A 26164-nucleotide genomic window follows, 5' to 3' on the forward strand; every position below is an offset into this window, starting at 1 on the left:
GGTAACAAGTAATGGGGAGAGGTTGATCGTACAAAAAATTGTGAGAAACGGCTCCCTCTGAAGTATTGTTATTTTTTAAAACAAAAAATAATTTTCCAAGAACTTGATTTCGAAACCTCAGATTTAGAATTTGAGGTCTCGAAAACTTAGCATCTGAAGCACACACAATTCATGTGACAAGGGTGTTTTTTGTTTCATTATTATCTCACAACTTCAAAGACCAATTGAGCTCAAATTTTCACAGGTTTGTTATTTTATGCATACAGTATGTTGAGATACACCAAGTGAGAAGCATGTCTTTGACAATTATCAATCGTGTCCAGTCTCTTTAAGTTCATAGGATGATTTCACATAAAACTGCATGGACGAGGGGCTACATGTAGTCATGAAATTAAAGTGGATAAAATTTTAGGCACTGGATACTTTTGGTAATTGTTAAAGACCTGTATTCTCACTTGTTGTGTCTCAACAGATATATGCAAAAAATAATGTTGCCTCGTTGCCCTTGAAATGCTCCAGCAGAAAATTACAATTTCCTCACAGGGTGCCCTTAACCAAAGAGAAAAAGCCTTGGGGCCCCTGCCCTTTCAAACAAAACGAAGCTAACAGGCCTGTTATCGCATCACTGATTGAGGTAATGGCTCAAATTAGCTACACGGTAGACAGTGTTAAAGGGAAGGCACACGTTTGGTAATTACTGAAAACAAATATTAACTTAAAAACTGACTTGGTAACGAGCATTGAAGAGCTGTTGATAGTATAAAACATTGTGGAAAACAACTCCCACCGAAGTAACGTAGTTTTTGAGATAATTTCTCACTAAAATAATAAAAGACTTCTAGCCATAAGTCTTTTATTCTTATCTGAGAGCACACAAATTCGTCCAATAAGGGTGTTTTTTCTTTCATCATTTTCTCGCAACATCGATGACCGATTGAGCCCAAATTGTCACAGGCTTGTTATTTTATGGTTATGATGGGATATACAAAGTGAGAAGACTGGTCTTTGACAAATACCAAACGTGTACATTCCCTTTAACAAAACAAGTTTGTACAATGTTGTGTACAATTTAATATCTAGGCTGTGAAAACATGTTTGTCTCTCAAATTACAAGTTAAGGCGACAAAGCAAGATTGCGCACAGCGACCTCAGCCATGCTTTAAATCTAAATTGGATTTACACAAAGCAATGTTTATTAAGTAGCCAAGAACCACACACATGTATTACGAGACATTAGTTCCCCAGGGTAGGGTAAATTGGATTTAAACTACATGTGACCGCAAGTCTGCTAATCCATGAAATGGATACAGTGTGAAAGTTGAAGGACTGCCTAGTGGCACAGTCCTAAAGCGTCGGGGGGGGGGGGGAATCACATCAATTAATCAAGAAAATTATCTCATTCAAATAGAACAAAATGATTCAAGTATGACATTTCATCCACCAAGATCAAGAAACAATTGCCTGTTTGCCGTTGAAATTATGCAGCCATGTTCAGGCATGATAATTAATTTATGAGAAAACACATTAAACATGTTAAATAGGGGCACAGCGGTCTTAGTGTGAAAAGAACGGCCATTGTTTCCCGGGTCCAAACTCAGGGAATAGAGTAATGTGAAAAGGCCTTAAAGCCATTATACACTTTCGGTAAACAGTATTGTCCAAGTCCCACACTTCGTGTATCACAACTTATACATAAAATAACAAACCTGTGAAAATTTAGGCTCAATCGGTCATCGGAGTCGGGAGAAAATAACGGGAAAACCCACTCTTGTTTCCGCGCGTTTCGCCGTGTCATGACATGTGTTTAAATTAAATCCGTAATTCTCGCTATCGAGAATTTATATTGTTTTAATGTTCTCTCAAAAAGTAAAGCATTTCATGGAATAATATTTCAAGAAAAGTCTTTCACCTTTACCTTCTGTAAACCCTGTAAATTGTTTGTAAATCTATGAACTTTTTTTTTTTTCTGTGTCAAAAGTGTATTATGGCTTTAAAGCTGAAGTCTCTTATTATTTGTGTAAGAAATTACTTCTTTCTCAAAGACTATGTTACTTCAGAGGGAGCCATTTCTCACAATGTTTTATTCACAATGTTTTATTAACAGTAATTTTGTATGCTAACAGTTATTTTGAGTAATTACCAATAGATCCAGTGCCTTTAAAAGTAGAACTTTACTGTAACCATGGTAACTTACCCTAACATCTCCAGCTGTCCATATAGCCTTGACTACATCTAGATTCCTGTTCCTACTCGTGAGCACGGCACACATTGAATCGTGACCGCGCATTAACGATTCCAATGCCTCACCTTCAGTCTGCTGCTGCTCCTTGATCTTCATGTCACCTCCAGCCCCCCTCATGTTTTGCTGTTCCAAATAAAACAGTCATAAAATAATGAACTGAGAAATAAGAACTACATGTAGCTGTAGCAAAAAATGTGTAATCTTCGAGTTACGCGCTAATCATCCGATCAGATTTGCAGAATGGAGTGGTGATTTACATGTACGTGTATATTGCATGGCTAATATCACGACCTGCGTCTTGTGTGTTCTATGTCACGCACCAAGTTTGCTGGAAGATACATATGTTATCACACGCGCACTCGTGCAAATATGGAAAATACAGCATGTCTGAAGCACTTTATTTTTCCGTATTCCACTTGCGCTTTTGTGATAACTTATAATAAACCAAAGGACCTATGGCGTAAATCAGGGAAAAAAAAAAAAATCAACTCAAGCGAGCTTCTATATTACGCCTGCAACCGGGGACCTACTATTGTCCCTCTTTTGTTTATATGCTCTTAACTTTTTGGCAACAGCTCCCATTGGTTTTGTACACATTTTCCAACTGTGAACCTTACCCAATGGACCCTATTGTCCTCTATTAAAAAACACACTTTATAGGCTTTTCGAGATGACAATAAACTATGTTTTTTTTTAGGATCACACATCAAGATTTCTATCGTGTGATAGTCGTGCGAAAGCGGCCCTTTTACATTGTAGATCCATTGTTTGAATGTGTATACCATAGAGCTATAATATTGACTATTGTACGGCTATTTGCATGATAGTGCACTGTTTTTTTCTATGTGTCATCGAACCAAAAAATGCAGCAAATGTGAACGCACAATCTGCTGATGAGCGTACAAAACTGCGAGCGTCATGTTTAAAAGGTATGTATATTTTTGACGTACGTTAATCAAGTCAAACTTACTGTTTTCGTAGCGCAGACGCGTGCGAATGGGCAGTCGCATACGAAAGCGCACATGCCGAATTAAAAAAAATCGTGGCAATGTGTGTTCTCTTAAAATTAAAATCTTTCCGTAGTCACGCAGCACATCAAACATGTCTGCGCTCAGGGTGGCTTCAAAACGCGGAGCAAGTTAGCGCTCTAGTCAATATATATAGGTCTATGGTGTATACCTACATGTACACATGTACCCACAGACGCACAATAAAACGTACCGGTAGGAATGCATTCATATCCAGCTCAGCAGGTGCCTTCCTGTCCGAGGGCACGATGGACTGTGGTGGCGCCTCTGCTGCCCTCGTTGGCTTGGTATCAGCCACTCTCTGCGGGGCGATGTCGGGCTTGCGTTGTGGGGCTGCGGGCTCTGGTACGGACACGGGCTGTTGCCTCGGTGGACTCTGTGCTTGTGCTTGGCGAGGTTCTTTGGATTGTGTGGGTGGTGGGCGTGTTGAGGCGGGCTGCTGGTCATCCAGGGGGGCTGGAAATGGTTCATCCCTTGTTGGGGATCGTGCTGTGAAGCAGTGGATATAAAAAAATAATTAATTTACGATTGAAAATATTTGACATATTAGGGGGTTGGGGTTAATAAAAAAAAATTAAAAAATTCTGTTAAAAACTGAGAAATCTCATCCATGCGCATACAACCCAGTCTGTATTTTGCGGACCTTACACACATGTATTTAAACAACACAAGTCAATTCCCATCATGCCAGAAGCACAAGCCCCAGGCTGACTACCTGCACTTCAGAAAATTATTCTATCATGAATTAGTTTTCCACTCCATATATTGAAGCCCTTTCCTATTCGACAGAAAATCTTTGTGTTGGACACAGGTCTGATCCGTGTAGTCCAGACTGACCTTTTTAACACTACAACCTTTTCGACATTGTGTTGATCCGTGTAGAGTAAGCTTGGGCGATATCGGTTTATATAAATCGCGATATATCACCGACAATATATCACGATATTTGATATAATCGCGATTAATTAAATTTGACATCATCAGTCTTCAAACTCCCAGTGAAAGTTGTAGAAGAGACAGTCAAAGCATAAGAGAGGTGTTCTAATGACCTATGCTTCTGGTTTTACTCCAAACCTACATGTATGGGGCTGCAAGATGTCTCAGCTAGGATACATCGTGATATTGCGATACTTAATCGATATCGCTATATATCACGATATCGCGATATATCGATATTTCGATATTTCGATTAAAACTAAATCGATCCGATATAAAAAACATTTCCAAATTAATATCGCGATATTCAATAAAATTGTGGTATCGCCCAAGCTTAGTGTAGAGTGCTCGATCCATGTCGTGACTAAGGCCGTATCTCAATCAGCGTCTACAGCTACGGCTCGGCTAATGCTAAGGGTGTTGCTATGGAGATTTTATACATGATGACACGGAACTCTAGCTGTGTAACCCTAGATGTACATACGTGTGTACGCCGCCAATTCAGACACAGCCTTACCCATAGAAATAGAACTAGGAGAATGCTGAGTGTCTCTTTTTGCGTGCGGCTTCGTTGTAAGACCATTTTTTTGAACGTGCGTACGCCATTTTTGTACGCGTGTATGGCAAAATATTTTGCCATACAGTGACGTCATCATAGACCAATGAACACATTCGAAATAGTCTATGTGATGCTAATTTTGCCATACACGCGTGTCACGTGATGATCATTTTACCATACACGCGTAGCGTACAGTATCGATACGCCGCGTCCACAGACCACACAGAGGGTGGCCGAGCTCAGCATTCTCCGGGTTCTATTTCTATGGCCTAACCCTTCACAGGAGGTGGGATGAGAACTCTCAATCAGTGTTGAGAATTCCAACACATGAAAAGACCAATTTTAAAAATGTTGGCAAAAAACCCAGACCCAACCACAGCCATTGACCCAATCAAAGCCACCCAATCATACATGTACATAGCCAACATACAGATCATAGCCACCGTCCAATTATAGCCATCATCCCAATTACACACGCACGAACAAACAAGCACTAAAAAAAAGTAGATGCAATATCTACAGAAGTAACATAATAACCGACCTAAATTCACCTGGGGTGGGTTTCACAAAGGTAGTCCTAACTTAGGACTAGTCCTAGACAATGCTAAGAGATAGGACCAGTCCTAAGTTAGGATGAGTTACTGGTCCTAACTTAGGATCAGTCCTATCTCTTAGCATTGCTTAGGACAAGTCCTAAGTTAGGACTACCTTTGTGAAATCCACCCCTGAATTAACCTCCCACTTTGCGATTTAATCTTTTTTTTTCCTCGCAGTAATCTTTTGCATGATTATCCAAATGCTGTTCTCTTTTTTTATGACAGAAGCAGTTCAAACTACTATTTATATTCTCCATAGATTTTGCCCAGCCCGATCGAAACGCACAAACGGACGAGCACTACAATGTATATGCAATATCTACAGCAGTAACCTGGTAACATAATATTCAGGGTGAATTAACCACCCACTTTGCAATTCAATTCATTTTTTTATTCGCAGTAAACTTTTGCACGATTATCCAAAATTTCTTGTTTTATGACGGAAGCACTTCAATCTACTATTTATACTCTCCATAGATTTTGCCCAGCCCGATCAAAATGCACAAACAATTGAACACTAGACATGCTAGATGCAATATCTACAGCAATAACATAATATTCAGAGTGATTTAACCTCCCGCTTTGCAATTCAATCAATTTGTTTATTTGCAGTAAACTTTTGCACCATTATCTAAATGCAGTTCTCTTTTGGATACAGAAGCATTACAATCTACTAAATTAAATTCTCAAGTGAATTTTTCTCAGTTAATTTCCCACGGAAAAAAAAGGAGAGAATCCTTTGGGCTGTTAATTGGGGAATCTCTCATTCATTTTTTTCTACGACAACGATGTTCATTTGACATTTCCAAAAGGAGAAAAACATGTTTTTGCCAAAAACCCTGCGGTCATTCTCCTCCGACGAGGAAATTAACCAAAGAAAACTAACAAAGAGGAAAATGAGAATAAATTGTTCGCTTGCTACGACATGTACAAAGCAGAGAGATGCAACATGGATTGCTTTGTTGTGGACACTGGAAAGGAAAACTGTAAAAAAAACACGAAGCCAGCAAAAAGAGCTGGTTTGTAAATGAGCTACTTTTTAAATGGAGGGTTTCTCGAAGGTTCTAATTAGGGGCCATGATTCAGAGTAGTCGTCCATATTCAGAATTGGCAAAAGTTGTTTTTCAAAGTTGTTAGTGGGTGGGTCAAAACATACAACTGAAAATCGTTATTCATTTTTTTTTTTTTTTTCAATTATAAATTATTAACAAATGAAAAACAAACAAAGAAAAAAGATAATCAATTGCATGTTCATGATTAAACTACACTGTAGGCCTACAACGTTTGAAAGTGGTTTGTTTAGCCAGGAAAAGATACTGAGTGAAAATGACTGAGGTTGGAGACCTTTGATCAAAACTATCTGGTTCATTAGAGGCATAACTTTGTTCTTCAGTGTATATAGTCCTTTACCTGACATTTCAAGCCATTAAAGGAACACGTTGCCTTGGATCGGTCGAGTTGGTCAATAAAAAAGCGTTTGTAACCGTTTGTTATAAAATGCATATGGTTAGAAAGATATTGTAAAAGTAGAATACAATGATCTACACAAAATATGCCTCAAAATTGTGTGGTTTTCTTTTTACATCGTTGACTATCACGTCAGCCATTTATGGGAGTCAAAATTTTGACTCCCATAATAAATGGCTGACGGTGATAGTTCTTGACGTAAAAGGAAAACCGTGCAATTTTGAGTGATACTTGTGTGGATCATTATATTCTACTTTTAAAACATCTTTCTAACCATATGAATTTCGTAACAAACGGTTTCAAACGCTTTGTACAGACCAACTCGTCCGATCCAAGGCAACGTGTTCCTTTAAGCCTTCTCCCCAATTTCCAAAACAACTTTTTTAAGATTATCTATTCTAAATGGCCTATTAGGGAAAGAGTATGCGTGCCAATTTGGAAAAGCTTGGATCCATGTTACACTACCTACTGTATCCTTCAAGATTCAATGACCAATCATGCCACGCATTAGTTAAAGAGCCAATAAAGGATGATCTCAATATGTCAACTATTACCTTTTTATGGCCAAATATACATTGTAGATACCGGTTAATAACCATTTTACTCTCAAAATTTGCAGTTAGTAACGAATAACTCGAGTCAAAAATGCACCCGGCCGCGCGGCTTTTTCAGCCGAGAGTCAAAAATGGCTTATCTACAAATGTATTATAATGACCTCTTGACGCCAGTGACGATATTCCCCTAATTGGGTATGAACACACTTCTCCAGCTTTGGCAAACTGAGGGCGCTATTTTCCACACCAAATAGCTGCCACTGACGTCAGGATTCCTTTGTCGCGCATGTTTGTTTGACCCCACGTTTTTCAGAAATTTGGTTAGAAGCGTTCTGTAGAAAAAACATTTTTACCATGTTTTAACGTGAGGTAAGAGACTTGTTACATTTTTTTTATGTTTCCTATGGACTCCAGCTATTAGAAAACTGTAATATCTACATGTATAGTATTTGAGATTATCCTTTACTGGCTCTTTAAATAGGCTTGAGTTAGACAAAAGCCACAGAGACCTACATGTATTGCTCCCGGTCTTTGCCTTGGTGGCCCCACCAAAAGTTTCCAGCAGACTGCAAGATTTTCAAATGGAAGTGTCCTTTGCAAAAAGAAAAGGTCTTGCCCTCTCAAAGATTGGCCTACACCTTAGTCAATTAGTGTTCAGGGGTAAACAACATCCCTACGCCGTATGTATTTTTAGCAAGCTGTTTTGTTGAAGACTTAGGCCTACATTGTTCGTACTTTTCTGAAAGACATATATGTACGCCTACATATTTTTTTACAACCGTCTGAATTTCAGACTCCCAATTAAATTGAACACCTTCACAAAGTACACTTGAACTATACTTTTTCTCCCAATGCTATCAAGGTTTCCTTTTAATTTCCCAAAAGAGTTGTTCAAACTTGCGTTAGGGAGTACAGCCACAAAAGATTTATTTTAAACCGTACAGTATGTGCCTTTTACCCTTCCATTTTACCGGAAGGCTTGGGACAATAAACAACCATACAACCCCTGGTGCCCCAATGTTTGACTACTCAAACATTTTAAGTACAGTTGCAGCGCTTTTCAACAGTGGTAAAGCACTGTTCTACCAACACAGTTTTTTAAAATTAATATGCATACTTTGAGAAACATCAAGTGAGCAAACTGGTCTTTGACAATTACCAATAGTGTCCAGTGTCCATAAGAATATCATACTAAACAAATTTACTCTGGTCCCTTTAAAATTCATGAACTTACAGATTCTCTTCTTGGGGTGGAATATTTGATCGTAATTCTCCGGGTCCTTGATGTCTGCTGATGACGGTGAATCCTCTTCTTTGTTTTCATCTTGGGTCGGCGATTCCCTCTGGGGCTCTGATTTCATCGCAGGTTCTCTGCAAGAAATGTCATCGCACTGTTAATGGTATGATACCCCAAGCTGCTTTGTCTGCAAATGTTTTTTTTATGACCCTTTTCGGAACAACGGCTTCGGCTCTGGCTAGCGTGGCCCCGCAGTTGTTTTGAAATCTGCGCATGCTTTGCATACAAGCTCAGGGCTTCAGACGAGACAAAGAGCCTGCAACCGAATCCAAAGGGGAGGGTTGGGTTTCAAAAAGAGGCCTACGTATGTTCCAACAGTTTTAATCAAGGCTCACCCTTAACTCTAGCCCAGTGAAAATTGTCATGAAAAATGAAGATGTGGAAAACTTCAGATGTTCCTAACTTCACCAGTCAAATTGTAGGTAAACAGAATATAATAATTAATATACATGTATACAAAATCTAACTTGCATAGCTAATGAACAAAAAGTGTACACTGTTTCTGTTTCGAAAAGTAGCTCAAAGAGATTGTGGGATTCGCTAGGCTTTCTTAAAAGTAGGGTTTAAAAAAAAACAGCTGCTAAGGTTTCTGAAAAGGGTAAAGGTTTCTGAAAGGGGTGATTCCTTATAAAGAGTATGTGAGTATGTTTCTTGGGAGTCGTAAGGGTTTCTTAAAATGGACTGGGTTCTTGAGAAGTAGGACTATTATATTTTGTTTTCTTGAAGATGTTAAAAAATCCAGATGAACTTTCCCAGTCAAATTGGTAGTAACGGCATACGATGATGTACACAAATGCATTTCAAATATACGACAAGTGCACACTCGGTTTTCTATTTCAAAAAGTAGCTCTTCTCAACATGCAAAAGGGGAAGGAAAAAAACAGATCAACAAGGGGTACGGTGAAAAAAGTGTTTTGTCTAGTTAGTCGTCAGCCACTAGCAAAATGGATCACGTTTCAGACGACAGAGGCTGTACACTTTAGCTTTGTTGGATTGTGTTGCTTTCTGTCTTGTTCCTGTGGGGGGTTTCAGAGGTTTATACCTTGATTTGATTCTGCAATATGCTGTGTTACGTAGGTACGATCAATCACAACACTAAGGCATCCTACAATTGTACATAATGCAAAGTTAAACCTATGGGGACCCGTTCTGATATATTGTACATGTACTGGCCAAAAGCCATTTTGACCTACTCAGCCACTGATTTATCTTACACAAAAAAAAACATGTTTAGCGTCCATCCTTTTTGAAAAAAGTAAAGTTTTTTATTATTATTATTTTTTTTCAAAATGGCTGCCCAACACATTTTTAAAGACAACCGGCTGGAGAATTAAACGAAAACAAATAGTTTTGTCTAAGATTGCTATAATTCATCATTTTTTCATGCGAGAAAAGAAGAAAAGGAGGTGATATCTAAAACGGGAGAGGGCAGGGACACGCAAAACATGTTTTATTTTTAACTGCCCGAATGGCCAAAAGCCATTTTAACCTACTTTGCACCAATCTACATGTTTGTTAGGCCTGCAGTATTTGACCCAGTCAAATTCAGCTCAAACAGTCACATAATAAACTTGATACAGTACAAATGCAGGTCGTGTTTTGTGTTGGGAGGTTCTCAGTGTGTCCCATGATACATAAACAAACTTTCCCCCTTCCATCACAAAGACGAACAGAACAAAACTGCCCTACAGAACCCACTGGGTCCAATTTCATTGAGCTGCTTCAGCACAAAAAGGAGCACAAAAAGGAGCTAACATGTACAAATGTCGCACAATAAAATGATGCTTACAAGAAGAGGGTTACCAGCCAAACTACTATGTTACATGTAAATGTACAATTTGTGACATGGGCCCAATTTCATGGCTCTGCTTACCGTAAGCACACAATCGGCGCTTACGAAAGCAGGGAATTCTGTACTTACGGCAAGCGTATTTCACGGGTTAGCGGCGAATTTTGGCTTCTGCGCGTGCATACTCCCAGTCACTAGGCATTCTAGGCTTACGAGGCTAGCGCAGAAATTCGGCGCTTGCACGTAAGCGGGGAATCGTGATCGTAAGCGCAGAATTCGGCGGTAAGCAGAGCCATGAAATTGGGCCCTGTTTCCTATTCATTTTTGCTAAGCAGAAATTTGTAAAAGCAATCCAGTCTGCTGAAGCTACATAAGCCCTGGGCAAGCTTTTGTAATTATTTGCACTCTGGAATGAAAATGGGGGTACACAGCATGATGGAGTGGAGCATGATCCACTGGGGGGTGATGTGCATTGTGTTCGTGACAGCCTGTCAGGCGGTAAACCCATCAGCTCTGATGAGGTGTGTTAATTAAAAGCACACATACAATACAAGGTAAAGGGGGCATCCCTGGGGCTCATCTGTGCCCAATTTCTCAGAGCTGCTTAGTGGCCGACTTTGTGCTCACTGTACTATTTCCATTTCATAGCGCTGCTTACCCTAAGCACACAAAAAGGTGAGCTAACCTTCCGGTGCTTACTGCACGGAAAAGGAATGACTTCAAAATGCAGTTCACCATGGTGAACGCGCAATTTCCACCTCCATTGTACGTATGATGTATGGCAATTTTTTCTGCTTAAATGTGTGAAAGACGCTTGCACCTTAGCAAATTTTTCTGCTACAGTAAATGTAAGCCCGTTAATCTGCTTACCGTTAGGCAGCGCTATGAAATTGGGCCCTGGTGAAACTCAGACACCTAAATGTATTACACAAGCAGGGCCATCCTTAGGGTTCGAGTAATTGTTGTACACGTACATTGTAGCATTTAGGTTTATCGCGATGCGTTATGGGTAGGCAGAGGGGGCATTCGACGACTGCGGTGTATGTTGTCATGCGCGACGTGCGCACACACAGCCTATATCTTTATGTGGGTTCAACAGCGCCTTCTCTTGATATTTTGCTATTCGCGATAAACCTGATGGAGGAAGCTCCTTTCTTCACGATTGTAGGCCGTTGGTCCAACTTTGAGCCCCAAACCTTTCAGGTAATGAAACAAAGCTTTACCTGGATAGGCCTTTATAAAAGGTTTGGTAAACATGGTGTACAAGTTTAATTGTGTATATTTGGTTTGCGGTAACACCATGTGTGTGTCTACTTGCCAGGTAGAGCTGTTCTTAGAGAACTGTCAATTGCTTTATTCTACTGCCGCGGAGTGGGCGAAGAGTGGGCTTACCTCTTCAGTCTCCTGACGATGACTAGAGCAAGCTAGTCGAAACGTTGAGACCAATTCAGAACTTACTCCGCGGTAGTACAGTTAATTACGATCCTATAAGCTTAAGTAGTAGTCCAGTCTATTTTCTATACCATCCGCCCTGGTAATAGTTAAAAAGCAGGACAGTTCTTTTCAGAACTGAGAAGTCTCCCGAACCTCCGATTATCTACTCCGCGGCAGTAGAATAAAGCAAGACAGTTCTCTAACATGTCTAAGAACAACTCTACCCGGCAAGTAGACACACACATGGTGTTACCGCAAACCAAATATACATTGATACCTCACCATGCCTCAAATCCTATATAAGTTTACAACGTAATTGTGTCCTGCCACACTCAAGTTGCTAATTCATATATCTTGGCTAAACTACCCTTGCATTACTGATTGCATGTGGGTGGAATACAAAATTCTAAAAAGGACTTCATGGAGATCCCGAGTTCAATCAAAACACACCGATTGTAATTGTACACCATTGTACACTCGGCGGTTTGTATCACTTTCACAAATAACGCTCAGAACACAAACACTCAGTGAGATGGGTAATAATAATATCTAGGTTATTAAAACTACTTAGGCCAAATACACAATCCTTTAAATCTTTCTTAGCTCCCTAGGAGTATAGCCCCAGGCTGACATGGTGCTGTGAAGGCTTTTTCACACACAATATCAACCTCAGCTACCCTTACAGTGTTGCTCAAGCCACAAGAGTCACGATCACAAATAGTAATTGTTCATGTTAATTTTGTTAAAGCATTCGCACAACATCCGTAAACAGTATTGTCCAAAGGCCCACACTTCGTGTATCACAACTTACAAAATAACAAACTTATTTAGGCTCAATCGGTCATCGGAGTGGGGAGAAAATAACGGGAAAACCCACCCTTGTTTCTGCACGTTTTTAAAATAAATCTGTTATTCTCGATATCGAGAATTGATAATTGTTTTAATGTTTTCTCAAAAAGTATATTAAGCATTTCATGGAATAATGTTTCAAGGGAAGTGTTACACCATTACCTGTAAATCTGTGAACTTTTATTTTTTGCCCTGTTAAGAAAGTGTCCAATGGCTCTAACCAAAATATTGTTAAATTGTTACTATTTTTTGTGTATACATGTATGCCTGCTACACAAACTTGAGCATGGCGAGAACCCTCACAGTTGAGTTGGGTGGGTGGATAATGAGGGATTAACTGCTAAATTAGATGAAATTAGGTGAGTTCAAGCTAAGCTGAAAACCTTAAATCCTAAGCCTTCGTCCTCCTACACGTTTGACGTCAAACTGTTTCTATCTTTACAATTGTTACGATGGTAAATGGGTCTGTCCACACTAATGGGACCATTTGATGTGACTTTTTTTTATAAATGGGTGACAAAAATAAACAAGAAGAGTTTTGTCAAGCTTGTTTCCCATGCACATTCCAAATCACTTCAAGGTTTTTGTTTGCAAAAAGCAAGACACATTTATCTGTATTTTAGCAATAACTGGGGATCATCTTCAAGATGATTATGTTTGTAACAGGGGAATGTTGGACAGACATTTCGTACATAAATGGTGAGAAAGGCATAATAATATAAACAAATTGCCAAAAATGTTGTCCCCTACAATTCTGTTGTCCCTGCAAAGAATGTTTCTAGGCAAAACCAAGACATCTGCGTGGGTACTCAAGAAACTACAGAGAGTTATCTTGAAGATATTAGGTTTGTAACATGAACAGATATTTGTCACAATATGTCTGTCCATGTTAAAAACAAACATTCATACCAGCTGAAAAACCTCAAGGTACTCTTGGTTTTTACAGATAACCATAAAAATAGGGGCAATGGGTCTAACTTAATTAACCTTTGAGTAAATCAATTAATTAATTATTTGTGTCATCCATTTCTAGTCAATTCCAATACAAAATGTCTGTCCTCGTTACAAACAATGTGTCTTAAAGAAAACTGCGTTATTTAAAAACCACTACTAGTGAGTTGACCAACCCAGTTGGAACATTTAACTACAATAATTTATATAATAATAACTTACGATTTATATAGCGCCTAATAATTAACACTTAATTCTCTAAGCGCTTTATTATTATAATTTACTGTGTAAGCCTGATACTTTATTATTCTTGTACTGTGTGTGTGTTGATCACACCACGCACAACCTCGTGTTTTGAAGTTATGTTGATAACGGATTGCTCATGAAAACGTATGTTAAATACACATAATGTTTTACTGATCTCGGCATCGGCTTGATACGTTGTTCTTGAACATTAAAGGGCAAGGTATTTTTTTCCTTGGTAAACATGACAAAGGCCACCTCTCTATGGAAGAAATTCGAACTAGTACTTGAACTTTTCAAATCAAGGGGCACCAGGGCAATGCACAGGGGCAGGAGACAACCACAAATTGCCATTTTTTTTATTATTTTTTTTTTATGCAAGTCGTCTGACACACAAGGCCTGAAGGCCACTTCAAGGTGTGGGCTACAATTATATTTTCCAGAGGCCATTGCCACCTACTCCTAGGGCTGAAACAGGGTTACCCCTTTTACAGTCCATACGAATGTACATTAGGCTTGGGTATCGTCAATTCGAAGCCTGGCCGGTAGAGCAGAAAGCACTACCTCCCCAATTTAATGTAGCAAGTGTCACGACCGGGATCCGAACCCACACCCTGTTGATCAAACACCAGTGCTTGAATCCGGTGCTCTTAACCGCTCGGCCATGACACTGCCATATCAAGCATCAGGCCTGTGGCTGTGTGACGAGTAATGGGAAGAGGTTGATAGTATACAAATATTGACTGCTTCGAGTGCTATGGTAAAAACTATGACTCCCGAGGTGATCCCCAGGGCTTTCTATTTTAAGAACGAAGTAATTTTCCCACGAAGTTGATTTCAAGAACTCAAGTTTAGAGTTTGAGGTTTCAAAATCAAGCATCTGAAAGCACACAACTTCATGTGACAATTTTTTTTTTTTTTCATAGTTATCTTGCAACTCCGGCGACCAATCGAGCTCAAATTTTCACAGGTTTGTTATTATATGCATACGTTGAGATACACCAGGTGAGATGACTGGTCTTAGACAATTACCAATAGTGTCCAATGCCTTTAAATCCAATAAAAAAGAGCATTACAAACGCAAGGGTCTTGTTGCGAACACCAAGCAATCCAGGCCTGGAATAACAAGCAGGCCACGGACGACATGGCCTCCGTTGCCCCTAGTCTTGGCCTTGGTGCCCCTTCAAAAGTTTCTCAATGACTGTAAGATTTTTTAATGGAACTGCCCTTTTATAATAATAACAATAACAATTTGGGGGGCTAATCATCCTTACTCGCAGCTAGAGCTGAATTGCGAAGGACGCGGCTACAACGTGTTCGGGAAGCAGGCATGCAAGGGCGCATTCAGCTGCCAGCCACATCAACCCATTATGACTATGGAGCACAGCCAAGATCGAAAGTGTTTGATTTTTTCCTGAGGGAGGAAAACCGGATAGTCTGGAAAACCCTCGTGGCACAGCAGAGAACCAATGCACAACTAACTCACAAATGGCCCCGACCGGGAGTTGAACCGGGGTCACCTTGGTGAGAGGCGAGCGCTTTACGCTCAAGCCAACCGTGCCAACCCTTATATGAAAATGGCCTTGCCCTTCTAAAGATGAAATTCCTAGCCTAGCAATCCAGCTATTTACAGTTTTGTTTTGTACTGACCTCTGTTTTGTTGATGTAGTGGCTGGTCTCTCAGTAACAAAGCTTCTCCTTCCACTCGCTGATAATGGTGTGGTTGGTACGGGTTGACCTGCATTGGTTGTCGGCCCCGTGGGTTGTAACTGCTCCACAGGGACTCCCCTTGCTCGATTAACTTTCTGTTGAAAAAAATAAAAAAATAAAAATAAACATAAACACAAATCTTTGGGGAGGTATTAATGTTTTAAAGGGAACACACACCGTTGGTTTTTGCACCGTTCGATTGTTTTAATCCTATATTCATAAATACCCCAGTCATTTTCTCTACTCCTATTGGTACTGGTGGAGAGCGCGTCACGTGGGGGTGTTTAAACAGTTGATAATGACCGGCTGGAGCTGTTAATAACCGGCTGGCTTCTGCGTTTGGGGCGCGCGCAAGATTATCCCGCGCAACGCGTAATTAATAGCTATTAGTAAGAGCGCGTAATATATTTTTAAGCGCGCGCACGTACACACAACCCACGCGCATCAAACAGATTCTTCACAAAGTTTTGGAAAAGAATATTTCAAACTCGAGTTTTCAATTGTCAAAGTTTCTACAATTGTATTTTGTTAAAGACACTGGACACTATTGGTAATTGTCCAAGACCAGTCTTCTCTTTTGGTGTATCTCAACATGTGCATAAAATAAACAAACCTGTAAAAATTTAGCTCAATTGGTCGTCGAAGTTGCGAGATAATAATGAAAGAAAAAACACCCTTGTCCCACAAAGTTGTGTGCGTTTAGATGCTTGATTTCGAGACCTCAAATTCTAAATCTGAGGTCTCGAAATCAAATTCGTGGAAAATTACTTCTTTCACGAACACTATGTCACTTCAGAGGGAGCCATTTCTCCGATTTTTTTATACCACCAACCTCTCCCCATTACTCATCACCAAATAAGGTTTTATGCTAATAATCATTTTGAGTAATTACCAATAGTGTCCACTGCCTTTATCGTTTTTAACAAAAGGGCCTTAATGAATGGGAATAAAAGAGCAGTGACCCGTTCTTAAGAGTCCGCTAAAAACTTTGGGGGGATCATGCCGTGCGATAATAGCCCTCGCCTTAGGCTCGGGCCTTTATCAAACGGCAACGACCCTGACAGTTTTAAACGGCTGCTTAAGAACTCAGCGCTACCCTATTATTCCCTTATTTATAATTAACAACTTACAGTAAGATCAACGACGTGAATAGAGACGTTGGTTTGGTTGAATGAAGCGCCAATAAGCTGTGAGGAAGCCACTGCCATGTCAGCGACCCTCCCCCAACCCATAGAGAATGTATCATATAGGCAGACTGGTTCCCAGCCGTATGCGTGCAGCATGTCCTGACTGCCACTGTACAGGTACGAGCCCTCTGAATGAAAGACAATGTTCCTGGTGGGAAATAAAAATGCAGCTGTTAAAGTTACCAGACACCATTAGTTACTACTCAGAATAATTACTTATTTGGTAAAGAGCAATTATAGTAGTAATTATATTTAGTAACGAAAATAATTTTTGTGACATTGTTTGACTAATTTCTCAAAAACTACAGCACCTCAGCAAGTAATATTATAAGCTTTCTACTATCATTATCTTCACACAGTTAAAGTTTATTGTTAACCTGTGAATTTTTTTGTGTGTGTTACAAAAAGTACCCAAATCCTTTAAAGGTGGCAGCACCCAAATCCACAACAGGTGGCAGCAGACACAGTTAACAGGTGAATTTATTCAAACAATGTTTACGACTTACCTCACATCGGATGCACCGGGTTGTGTGGAGGAAACCAGGCCAAACGTCTCTAAATCCCAGAATTTAACCGTCCTGAAAACAGCAGGAAATGACAAAAGGACATGCAGCTAAGTATTATTTTGCAAAAATAGAATTAGCCGTTGCAACTTACCAATGCAAAAAATAGTTACGTATTATTTTGTATATTTTGTTGTTTATACTGCAGTGGAAAAAAAGGGTTTGTTTCCAAGTCAGTGAATGCAAATCAAGTTCAACAAATACTTTAAATACAGACAATCTCAAGTTTGATGGTCAATGCATCTTGGCTTAATAAAAAAGAAAATACAGATTGGGTCAATTATTTTTTTTTTTCCCGTTACATTGGTTATTTCTCACCCTTGTCAAAATAAATTTGTTTCAAATGGCTGGCTTTCTTGTTTCTCTTCCAAAGGATTTTTTCCAAACCCCAAAGTTTAACTACACACTGGCCCAAGCTAACCAGCCAAATAAAACCTTATCCGCCCAGGCCCGCTTGCCCACCTCAATTCTCCACTCTCCAGACTGAGCAAGTCTCCCCAAACTCTAACTTCAAGGGCCGACTTGAGCTCGTTCAGGTTGAATTTAATGGAACACGTTGCCTTGGATCGGTCGAGTTGGTCTTTGAAAAGCGTTTGTAACCGTTTGTTATAAAATACATTGTTAGAAAGATGATTTAAAAGTAGAACACAGTGACCCACACAAATTTGCCTCAAAATTGCGTGGTTTTCCTTTTACTTTGCGAACTAACACGTTCGAACATTTAATGGCCGACCGTGTTAGTCGACGAGATAAAAGGAAAACCATGCAAATTCGACTGATACTTGTGTGTATCATTATATTCTACTTTTAAAATATCTTTCTAATTATGCATTTTAACAAACTGTTACAAACGCTTTTCAAAGACCAACTTGACCGATCCAATCCAAGGCAACGTGTTCCTGTAACGCGTGTGCAATTCTGTTTTCTCATTTTCTATACGTGCGAGACTTGCACAGTCTATGGTCACTGAAGATGACAATGGTTGGACTTGGATAAGATTGTTATTCCTGACCCAGTGATAAGCAATTGTTATTTGGGCCAAATATTCCTCAAACATCCGCAAGAAGACACTTTCCTGAACAGAATTTTGGAGAATGAGGGTTGATTATCTTAGTAGCTATTTCATACTTGCAAAAAATAGTTAATGGCCTGACGTTTCGACCCTAGCAGAGTCTTTCCCGAAGGCTTAAATAACAACAAAACCAACATGAACAGGTAACTCAGTGAAAACATAACCCATAACTCATACTTGTCTGAGCTTGCTGTTGCCAGGAGGAACTCGTTAGGATGGAACTCAACATGGTTGACTGATGCTGTATGCTGTTTAAAATCATGAAGTAGCTTCCCTGATGTCAGGTCCCATAACTAGAATGGGGGAAAAAACGTGAATAAAATGAAACAATTATTTTAAGCAAATGTCAGGGTGTTTTTGAGTGTTTATTAGTTTGATTTTTCTGGACACTGTGCTATTTTTTTTATCCTAGCACCAGCAGGCCTGATACTTCACGAAGGCAACGACATGAACAAAGGCGATTGCCTCCATGCCCCCTGCCCTGGTCATTGCCTTGGTGCCCTTGAAATGCTCCAGTAGAAACTTACAATTTCCTCATAGGGTGCCCTTTATCAGGGATAAATGCCTTGGTGACCTGGCCCTTTAGAAAACAAAGCATACAGGCTTGTCCTAGTGTAACCCCGTTATGTCGGGCGCCAATTTTTTCTGTACTGGCCTCGTATGGCCGATGGATTATTATGACCACAACTTCAGAGCGCATCACATTTGTTGACTGGCAGCCGTTTGGCTGATACATTCATTCACCCAGACAATCCTTTGTGTAGCGCACACCAGCATGCACTTACCATTTCTATGCTTTGTTTCACACAAAGGGAGACAGAAGGTACTGGCAATCATAACAAATAATAATAATAATAGGCATTTATAATGCGCCAGTAGCCATCTAAAGATGCTCATGGTGCAGTGACACATTAAATGGGAAAAGTTATGAAGTCCTCATTAGATGAGTCTTGAGGGAAGTTTTAAACAAAGATATTGATGAAGAAAGCTTTACATGATCCGCCATGTCATTCCATAATGAAGGGGCAGCAGAAGTAAATTGATCTTTCACCCCATAATGTTTTGGCCAGGGGTTTCTTTAAAAGATGTTTGTTATTAGATCGCATAGACTGGTGGTTGGAAATTTGGGGTTGGAGTCCTTCTGAGAGATATGGTGGTAAAGTGCCTTTTGTTATATAGACATACACGAGAATCTTGAAGATGATTCTGTCCTTAATGGGTAGCCAATGTAGATCTTGTAGGATAGGTGTGATGTGAACTCTAGTGTTGGACCGGGTTACAATTCTAGCACAAATATTTTGAAGGCGAGACATGTGGTAACAGTGCATTGTTATTTTTCTGGAAAATATTGTGTAAACATGGTAAACCCAGATTCCAGACCTTTGTTTTGTCACTGCACCAATGTGGCAAAACAAGAATTATCACACTGCCACCTTTTCTTAGTATTGCAATCAGCTTAATGGGACGCAAGTCAAAAAGTCCAGCATACCATTTCAGGGAATTTCAGGGAGGGCTAATCTAGAGCTTGACTCACTTTGACTAAGCCATCCTCTGACGTTGATGCAATCCATCTCCCATCAGGACTGAAGCGAATACAGGTGATTGGACCAGTGTGACCTTTGTATGTGAAGATGCAACCTTTCCGTCTGATGTCCCAAAGCTACATATCACAAGATTTGGGGAAAGAAAAAGTAAATAAAAGACAAAATCATCCAAAATCCTCTTCAAGAAGTTGCTTGATTTAATTGTGGAGGATTAAGAACTGCATGACCAAATAACATTTGCTAACCACTTGGGTCAGGCATACATTATCTTGTATATACAAGTAAAACCATTGTGCTGTTGAGTGACTATAGACAGTGCAAGTGCAAGTCTCGCACGTAAAAAAACAATGAAGCTACTCAAACTTAATGATAGTGGCTTCTTAAATTGTAGCGCGCATCTGTCACTCAGTGACGCTCAAGGCACTTTAACATACAATATTTTCCTGCAAGGTATCTGGGACTACGTTTGAATTATGAGATCTACTCCTTTTGCATAGCACCATGTAACGGTTTACAATGAGCCAATCAAGACAGGAACACTGGGGCGAACACCCATTCTTTTTGATAAGTACACTGGGTTATTTTACACACGGGACCAACGGCTTTACGTCCCATCCGAAGGACAAAGCATCATGGTTACATGTGTTGTTGAAGGACACGAATGTCACAACTGGGACTCGAACTGTCACTCTGATCAGGAGCACCAAGGTATGAATCCAGTGTTCTTAGGCCATGACACGCCCTTCTGAACCTGCAGAAGCAAGTAACTTTCAGAAAATTTATTTCTATGTTAACTTTGATGAAATCAACGCCAGTAGAAATCTCTTGTAATGTCCAAAAGCTATAAGAGCAAATGTAAGACAACAACCTGAAATGTCAAAGAATCATCAACCCTCGGGGTGTCTCCTTGCATTTCATAAACTCACTTTGATATTTAAGTCGACGGAACCAGAAGCGACGAAGTCTCCATAGGGATGGAAGTCTAGACTTCTAGTGTTTCCCTTGTGACCAGTCAGAGTCCTAATACCTACAGAGAACAAAAACGAGATGACAACAATTAAAGGGACACATTGCCTTGGATTCGGCGAGTTAGTCTATGAAAAGCATTTGAACCCATTTGTTATTATAAAATTGATGGTTAGAAATATGTAAATATTCGGTTTGCGATAACACTTTGTGTGTATCTACTTGCCAGGTGATTTCATTCTTGGAAAACTGTCTTACTTTATTCTACTACCGCAGAGTAGATTTATCGGATGTTCGGGAGACTTCTCAGTTAATAATAAATAATAATAAGACTTGTAATGCACACGTATCCACCCTGCTGGGTGTTCAAGGCGCAGTTCCTGCTTTTTAACTACTAATTGGGCGGAAGGTATAGAAAATTGGCTGGGACTACTACATACTTTAGCTTATATGATCCTAACTAACTGCACTACCGCGGAGTCAGTTGTAGAATTAGAAATATGTTTGAAAAGTAGAATATAATGATACACACAAATATGCCTCGCATTTGCAAGAATTGCATGGTTTGCCTGGTACTTTGCAAACTATACACGCCCGGCCATTTTGTGGAGTACATAAATGTTACTAAAATATAGTGCTGATTGGGACGTAGCTTTCCAAACAGTCAGCAATATAGCCTGCAATCTGGTGGACGAGTGACTTGAAGAGTTAGACCAGAACAATTTTGAAGTTGATGTAATAAATAATTGGGTTAACACCATGTGTGTATCTACATGTACTTGTCAGGTAGAGTTTGTTCTTCAGAGAACTGTCTTTCTATATTCTACAACCGTGTTCGAGAGACTTCTTAATTCTGAAAAGAACTGTCCTGCTTTGTAACTACTACATGTACCTGAGGAGAAGGTATAGAAAATTGGCTGGCACTACTACTTTAGCTTACATGTATGTAGCATTGTTATTAACTGCACTACGGTGGGGTGAGTTCTTAAATCCATCTCAACATTTCGACTAGCTTGCTCTAGTCATCCTCAGAAGACTAAAGAGATAAGCGAGAAGTGAGCTGATTTATAGGGGATTACAGGTTTCAGTGTAGAGTCAATCACCGCTCTGATTGGTTCTTCTGACAGGAGACCTGATGGTGACATACATGTGCAAACATGACAAAAAGCTTGTGACTTACTCTTTGCAGCCTCAAGATCCCAAATCTTGAGTGAACCGGATTGGGAACCGGCTGCAACCAGTTCCTCATGGCTGTTGAATCGGACACACTCCACTGGGGTAGTATGGCCAGAAAGACTCTGAAAAAAAAATAAAAATATTTATGTACAAAAACTTAACATTAGTTTTATTGGAAAAAAAAACATGCATAAAAATACTAGTTTGAAACAGTTTGTTTGTGTCATTTCCTTCATCTTGTTTTCTTAGAGCCAGCAACAAGGTTAAAGGCAGTGGACACTATTGGTAAATACTCAAAATAATTATTAGCGTAAAACCTTTCTTGGTGACGAGTAATGGGGAGAGGTTGATGGTAGAAAACATTGTGAGAAATGGCTCCCTCTTAAGTGCCATAGTTTTCGAGAAGTAATTTTCCACGAATTTGATTTCGAGACCTCAAGTTTAGAACTTGAGGTCTCGAAATCAACTATCTAAACGCACACAACGTCGTGTGACAAGGGTATTTTTTCTTTCATTATTATCTCGCAAGTTCGATGACCGATTGAGCTCAAATTTTCACAGGTTTGTTATTTTATGCATATGTTGAGATACACCAACTGTGAAGGCTAGTCTTTGACAATTACCAATAGTGTCCACTGCCTTTAACATTCTGAACTGCTGGAGTTGTCTGCTGTGATGGTGAGCTCAGGTTCATGGTGCATTTTCACATTGTACATTTTCATGCAGGATCACGTATGTAACTATATCAGTAACTTGCGGGTATAACCATGTATAAACCTCTAAAATGGGAGGAAAGATTAGCTCCAACACCAACAGCTTTTTTAGAGCCAACACTCCTAATAGAGATTTACACATGATTGTACCTGCAAGATTACTAGAACATTATACTAGTTATTTTATCCACACCATGCAAAGCTTCAAACGTAACAGAAGGAACAAATGCCTAGCTGGTTTCAAGGTTTCAGCCAGAATTTTGTGAAAGGATGTCAAAATTTGCCGGAAATTTAAAAACTGGGGTAAAAATGTTTCAATTAGAATACATTTTGACAGATAATACAGAGTTTCAAAATTTAAAACAGGGTGTCCAAAAGACACCCCGAGACACCCATTTGCCCAACACTTTGATGGATTAACCAGTTTCAAAAATGACATTCAAAACACAGTATCAACCATCTAATGTCTAAATTCCCCTAAACTTTGACAATTTTCAATGCATGTACTGCCTTTCTCAAGTCAAAGTCTTAGTTTAAGTCTCTTCTGTTTTAGGTTGTTGATATCCCATGACCCTACCATCGCCACAAGAGGGCCTGCTCTCACACTGTCACAGAAAGCAAAGCGTTTCTTGTTACAGTTTGTGGTTGACAGCGGAATGGACATGAATGGACAGGAATAAACAACAAGAGCGTCTTGAATCAAGGTTACCTTTCTCTATGGCTAATGAACTTGTACTTTTATCCTACCAAAGTTCTTCAAGAAATAAAAAAGCAGGCCTGATATTTCACGGAGGCCACAAATTAGGCGTTTGCCACCATGCCTCCTGGTTATTGCTTAGTGCCCTACCAAGGAAAAAATGCCTTGGCGCCCTTGCCCTTAAAAAAATGAATCATACAGACCTGAAAAAGCAATATTTAACATCATTAGAATTCAAAACTATTGTATAACTTACCATGATACAGTTGGGCTTACCCACTGCCCACATGTTGACTTTTTTATCATCTCCACCTGTCACCATAACACGCCCACTCTGTTGGCCCAATGCCAGACAATTCACATTGGCACCATGGGCGACAAACTCCTCTATAAAACACAAATTGTAAAACAGTAAAATAATAAATGTTAGGGTACTCTCGATTGTTTTTGTTTTTAAAAATAACACTCTTCGTCAAACAATTTTGTTTTATTTATTTGTAAATATTATCTACTTCTAAAACAATTGTTTGTTACAGTATGTCTCAATTTTGTAATTGTGTTACTTTTTCTTCCTTTTTAAATGTGTATTCTCTGTATATTTTAATGTAACTCAACCCTTGGTCGCAATGGGAATTTAGGTTTTAAAGAATAAACCATTAATGAACAAATTACTACTTTTACAGTGCAAAACATGCATTGCGTCTTTTTTGTTGCTTTCTTTTAAAGTTTTTATCAAAGTTACATTAGAATATTTTTCACATCTGGCAGGTGTCTGGCTCATATTGTTCTTGTCTTTTTAATAGAAAATTATGTTGGTAAGTATTTATTGTACTTCTGAGTCCATTAACTATGAGGTTTGTTCCGCTAGTGTTTTCAAAGCAAAGGTGAGGATAGCGCAACGAACCTCATATTTCTTTCTACACGTAGGTAGGAGCATCATAGTCTAATGCTACATACACATCACAGGAGAGAGAGTAATGCAGTAACAGAATAGTTTCCAGATACTACGTGTAGCTCCACATTTTTACTCGTTAGGAAATAAAATAGCATCTCATTTACCTAAAAAGTTTGAAATTCCTTTTTGTAAAACTTAAGGAAAAAGCGGTGGCACATGCTGGAGGGAATGTTGGTTAAAGTTATTGAGAATCTCAAAGTGTAGGGCTAAAATTATCATTATAAAAAAAAATCACTGCAATTCCTTCTTCCCTGATTGAGCAGGGTTTTTTCTTCTCACTCAGATCTGCAACAATTTTAACCTAAAACACAAATTGCACTAGGGCTATGTGTAAGGGAATGCTGGTCATCTCGCCACCTGACAAGCTCGCCACCAACAAAGTCGCCCCCTGCAAAGTCGCCCCCTACCCGGCTCGCCCCGGGTTGAAACAAAGTCGCCCCCTGGCAATGTCGCCCCCAAACAATGTCGCCCCCAGCAAAGTCGCCCCCTGACAATGTCGCCCCCCAGCCAATGTCGCCCCCTAGCAAAGTCGCCCCCAGATGTTGTTCTAGAAAATAGTTAAGGCTACAATAATTATGGTAAAAAAATATAGTTGAAACATTTTCAGAAACAAATTCCGTATGAAGTAATGTGCTTGTGGAAGGTCTAATTAATAGGGCCTATCTATTGAAAATCTACTCTATAAATGTTAAATTTAATACAGGTTTCCTGGTCATTAACCCTAACCCTAACCCTAACCCTAACCCTAACCCTAACCCTAACCCTAACCCTAACTATAAGTAGGCTTTACTTTATATTCTTTCCGATACAATAATTAAGCCATTATATTACCGAAAGAATCCTTAACTATTTTCTGGGGCGACTTTGCTAGGGGGCGACATTGGCTGGGGGCGACATTGTCAGGGGGCGACTTTGCTGGGGGGGCGACATTGTTTGGGGGCGACATTGTCAGGGGCGACTTTGTAACAACTCGGGGCGAGCCGGTTAGGGGGCGACTTTGCAGGGGGCGACTTTGTTGGTGGCGAGCTTGCTACATTTTGTAGGTGGCGAGATGACCAGCCCCCGTTTAAGGATACCAGTCAACGAATCTGTCAGGGTGAGGGGGATACATTGTGGGGGGCGGGGCGACTTTGACAGGGGGAGCATCTTCTTTGTAAGTGAGGGGGCGACTTTGTAAATTGTAAAATTGAAGTGCTGGGGGAAGGGGGGGGGCACTTTGCAGTGGGTGACTTTACTGGGGCTGGGTGCAGTTGGCTGGTCACTTGCCTTGTTGGTCAGGTTAATCATGTTTTATCAAACTCTGGCCATCACAAATCATGATGAACAGAAACAATCAATAAACAAATTATTTTTTAATAATAATATCATAATATATAATGTAAAATTGTAGGCTGGTACAGTAGCCAAACCTAATCATGCTATTGCTAATCAATCATCATCAGATCAACATGATCAATACACTGTGTACCCAACTTTTTACTCGCACCTTGTACAATAAAACGCACCTGCAACACGTGGCACCGCACACAAGCAGCTATCCTTGGCGTTTATATCCTGACTGAAGGACTATGCCAAGTACCGAAGTAGAAGTAGAAGTAGAAGAAGTAGAAGTACACAATGTATTTTAATTTATTCA

General features: G+C 39.7%; 1 protein-coding gene across 1 annotated transcript in view; it reads right to left on the bottom strand.

The window, feature by feature from the left end:
• Positions 1–26164, bottom strand: part of LOC139934732 (katanin p80 WD40 repeat-containing subunit B1-like) — a 38699-nt gene that overhangs the window by 11919 nt on the left and 616 nt on the right. The window contains exons 2-12 of the mRNA XM_071929118.1: positions 23830–23960; positions 22168–22285; positions 20948–21048; positions 20012–20137; positions 18655–18770; positions 17349–17420; positions 16786–16990; positions 15596–15750; positions 8617–8753; positions 3464–3759; positions 2195–2365 (exon numbers count right to left, since the gene is read on the bottom strand). Coding sequence (XP_071785219.1) covers positions 2195–2365; positions 3464–3759; positions 8617–8753; positions 15596–15750; positions 16786–16990; positions 17349–17420; positions 18655–18770; positions 20012–20137; positions 20948–21048; positions 22168–22285; positions 23830–23960 — 1628 coding nt within the window. The remainder of the gene's footprint in view (positions 1–2194; positions 2366–3463; positions 3760–8616; positions 8754–15595; positions 15751–16785; positions 16991–17348; positions 17421–18654; positions 18771–20011; positions 20138–20947; positions 21049–22167; positions 22286–23829; positions 23961–26164) is intronic.

This window comes from Asterias amurensis, chromosome 3, assembly GCF_032118995.1.
Source record: "Asterias amurensis chromosome 3, ASM3211899v1".
In the NCBI taxonomy this organism is placed as follows: Eukaryota; Metazoa; Echinodermata; class Asteroidea; order Forcipulatida; family Asteriidae; genus Asterias; species Asterias amurensis.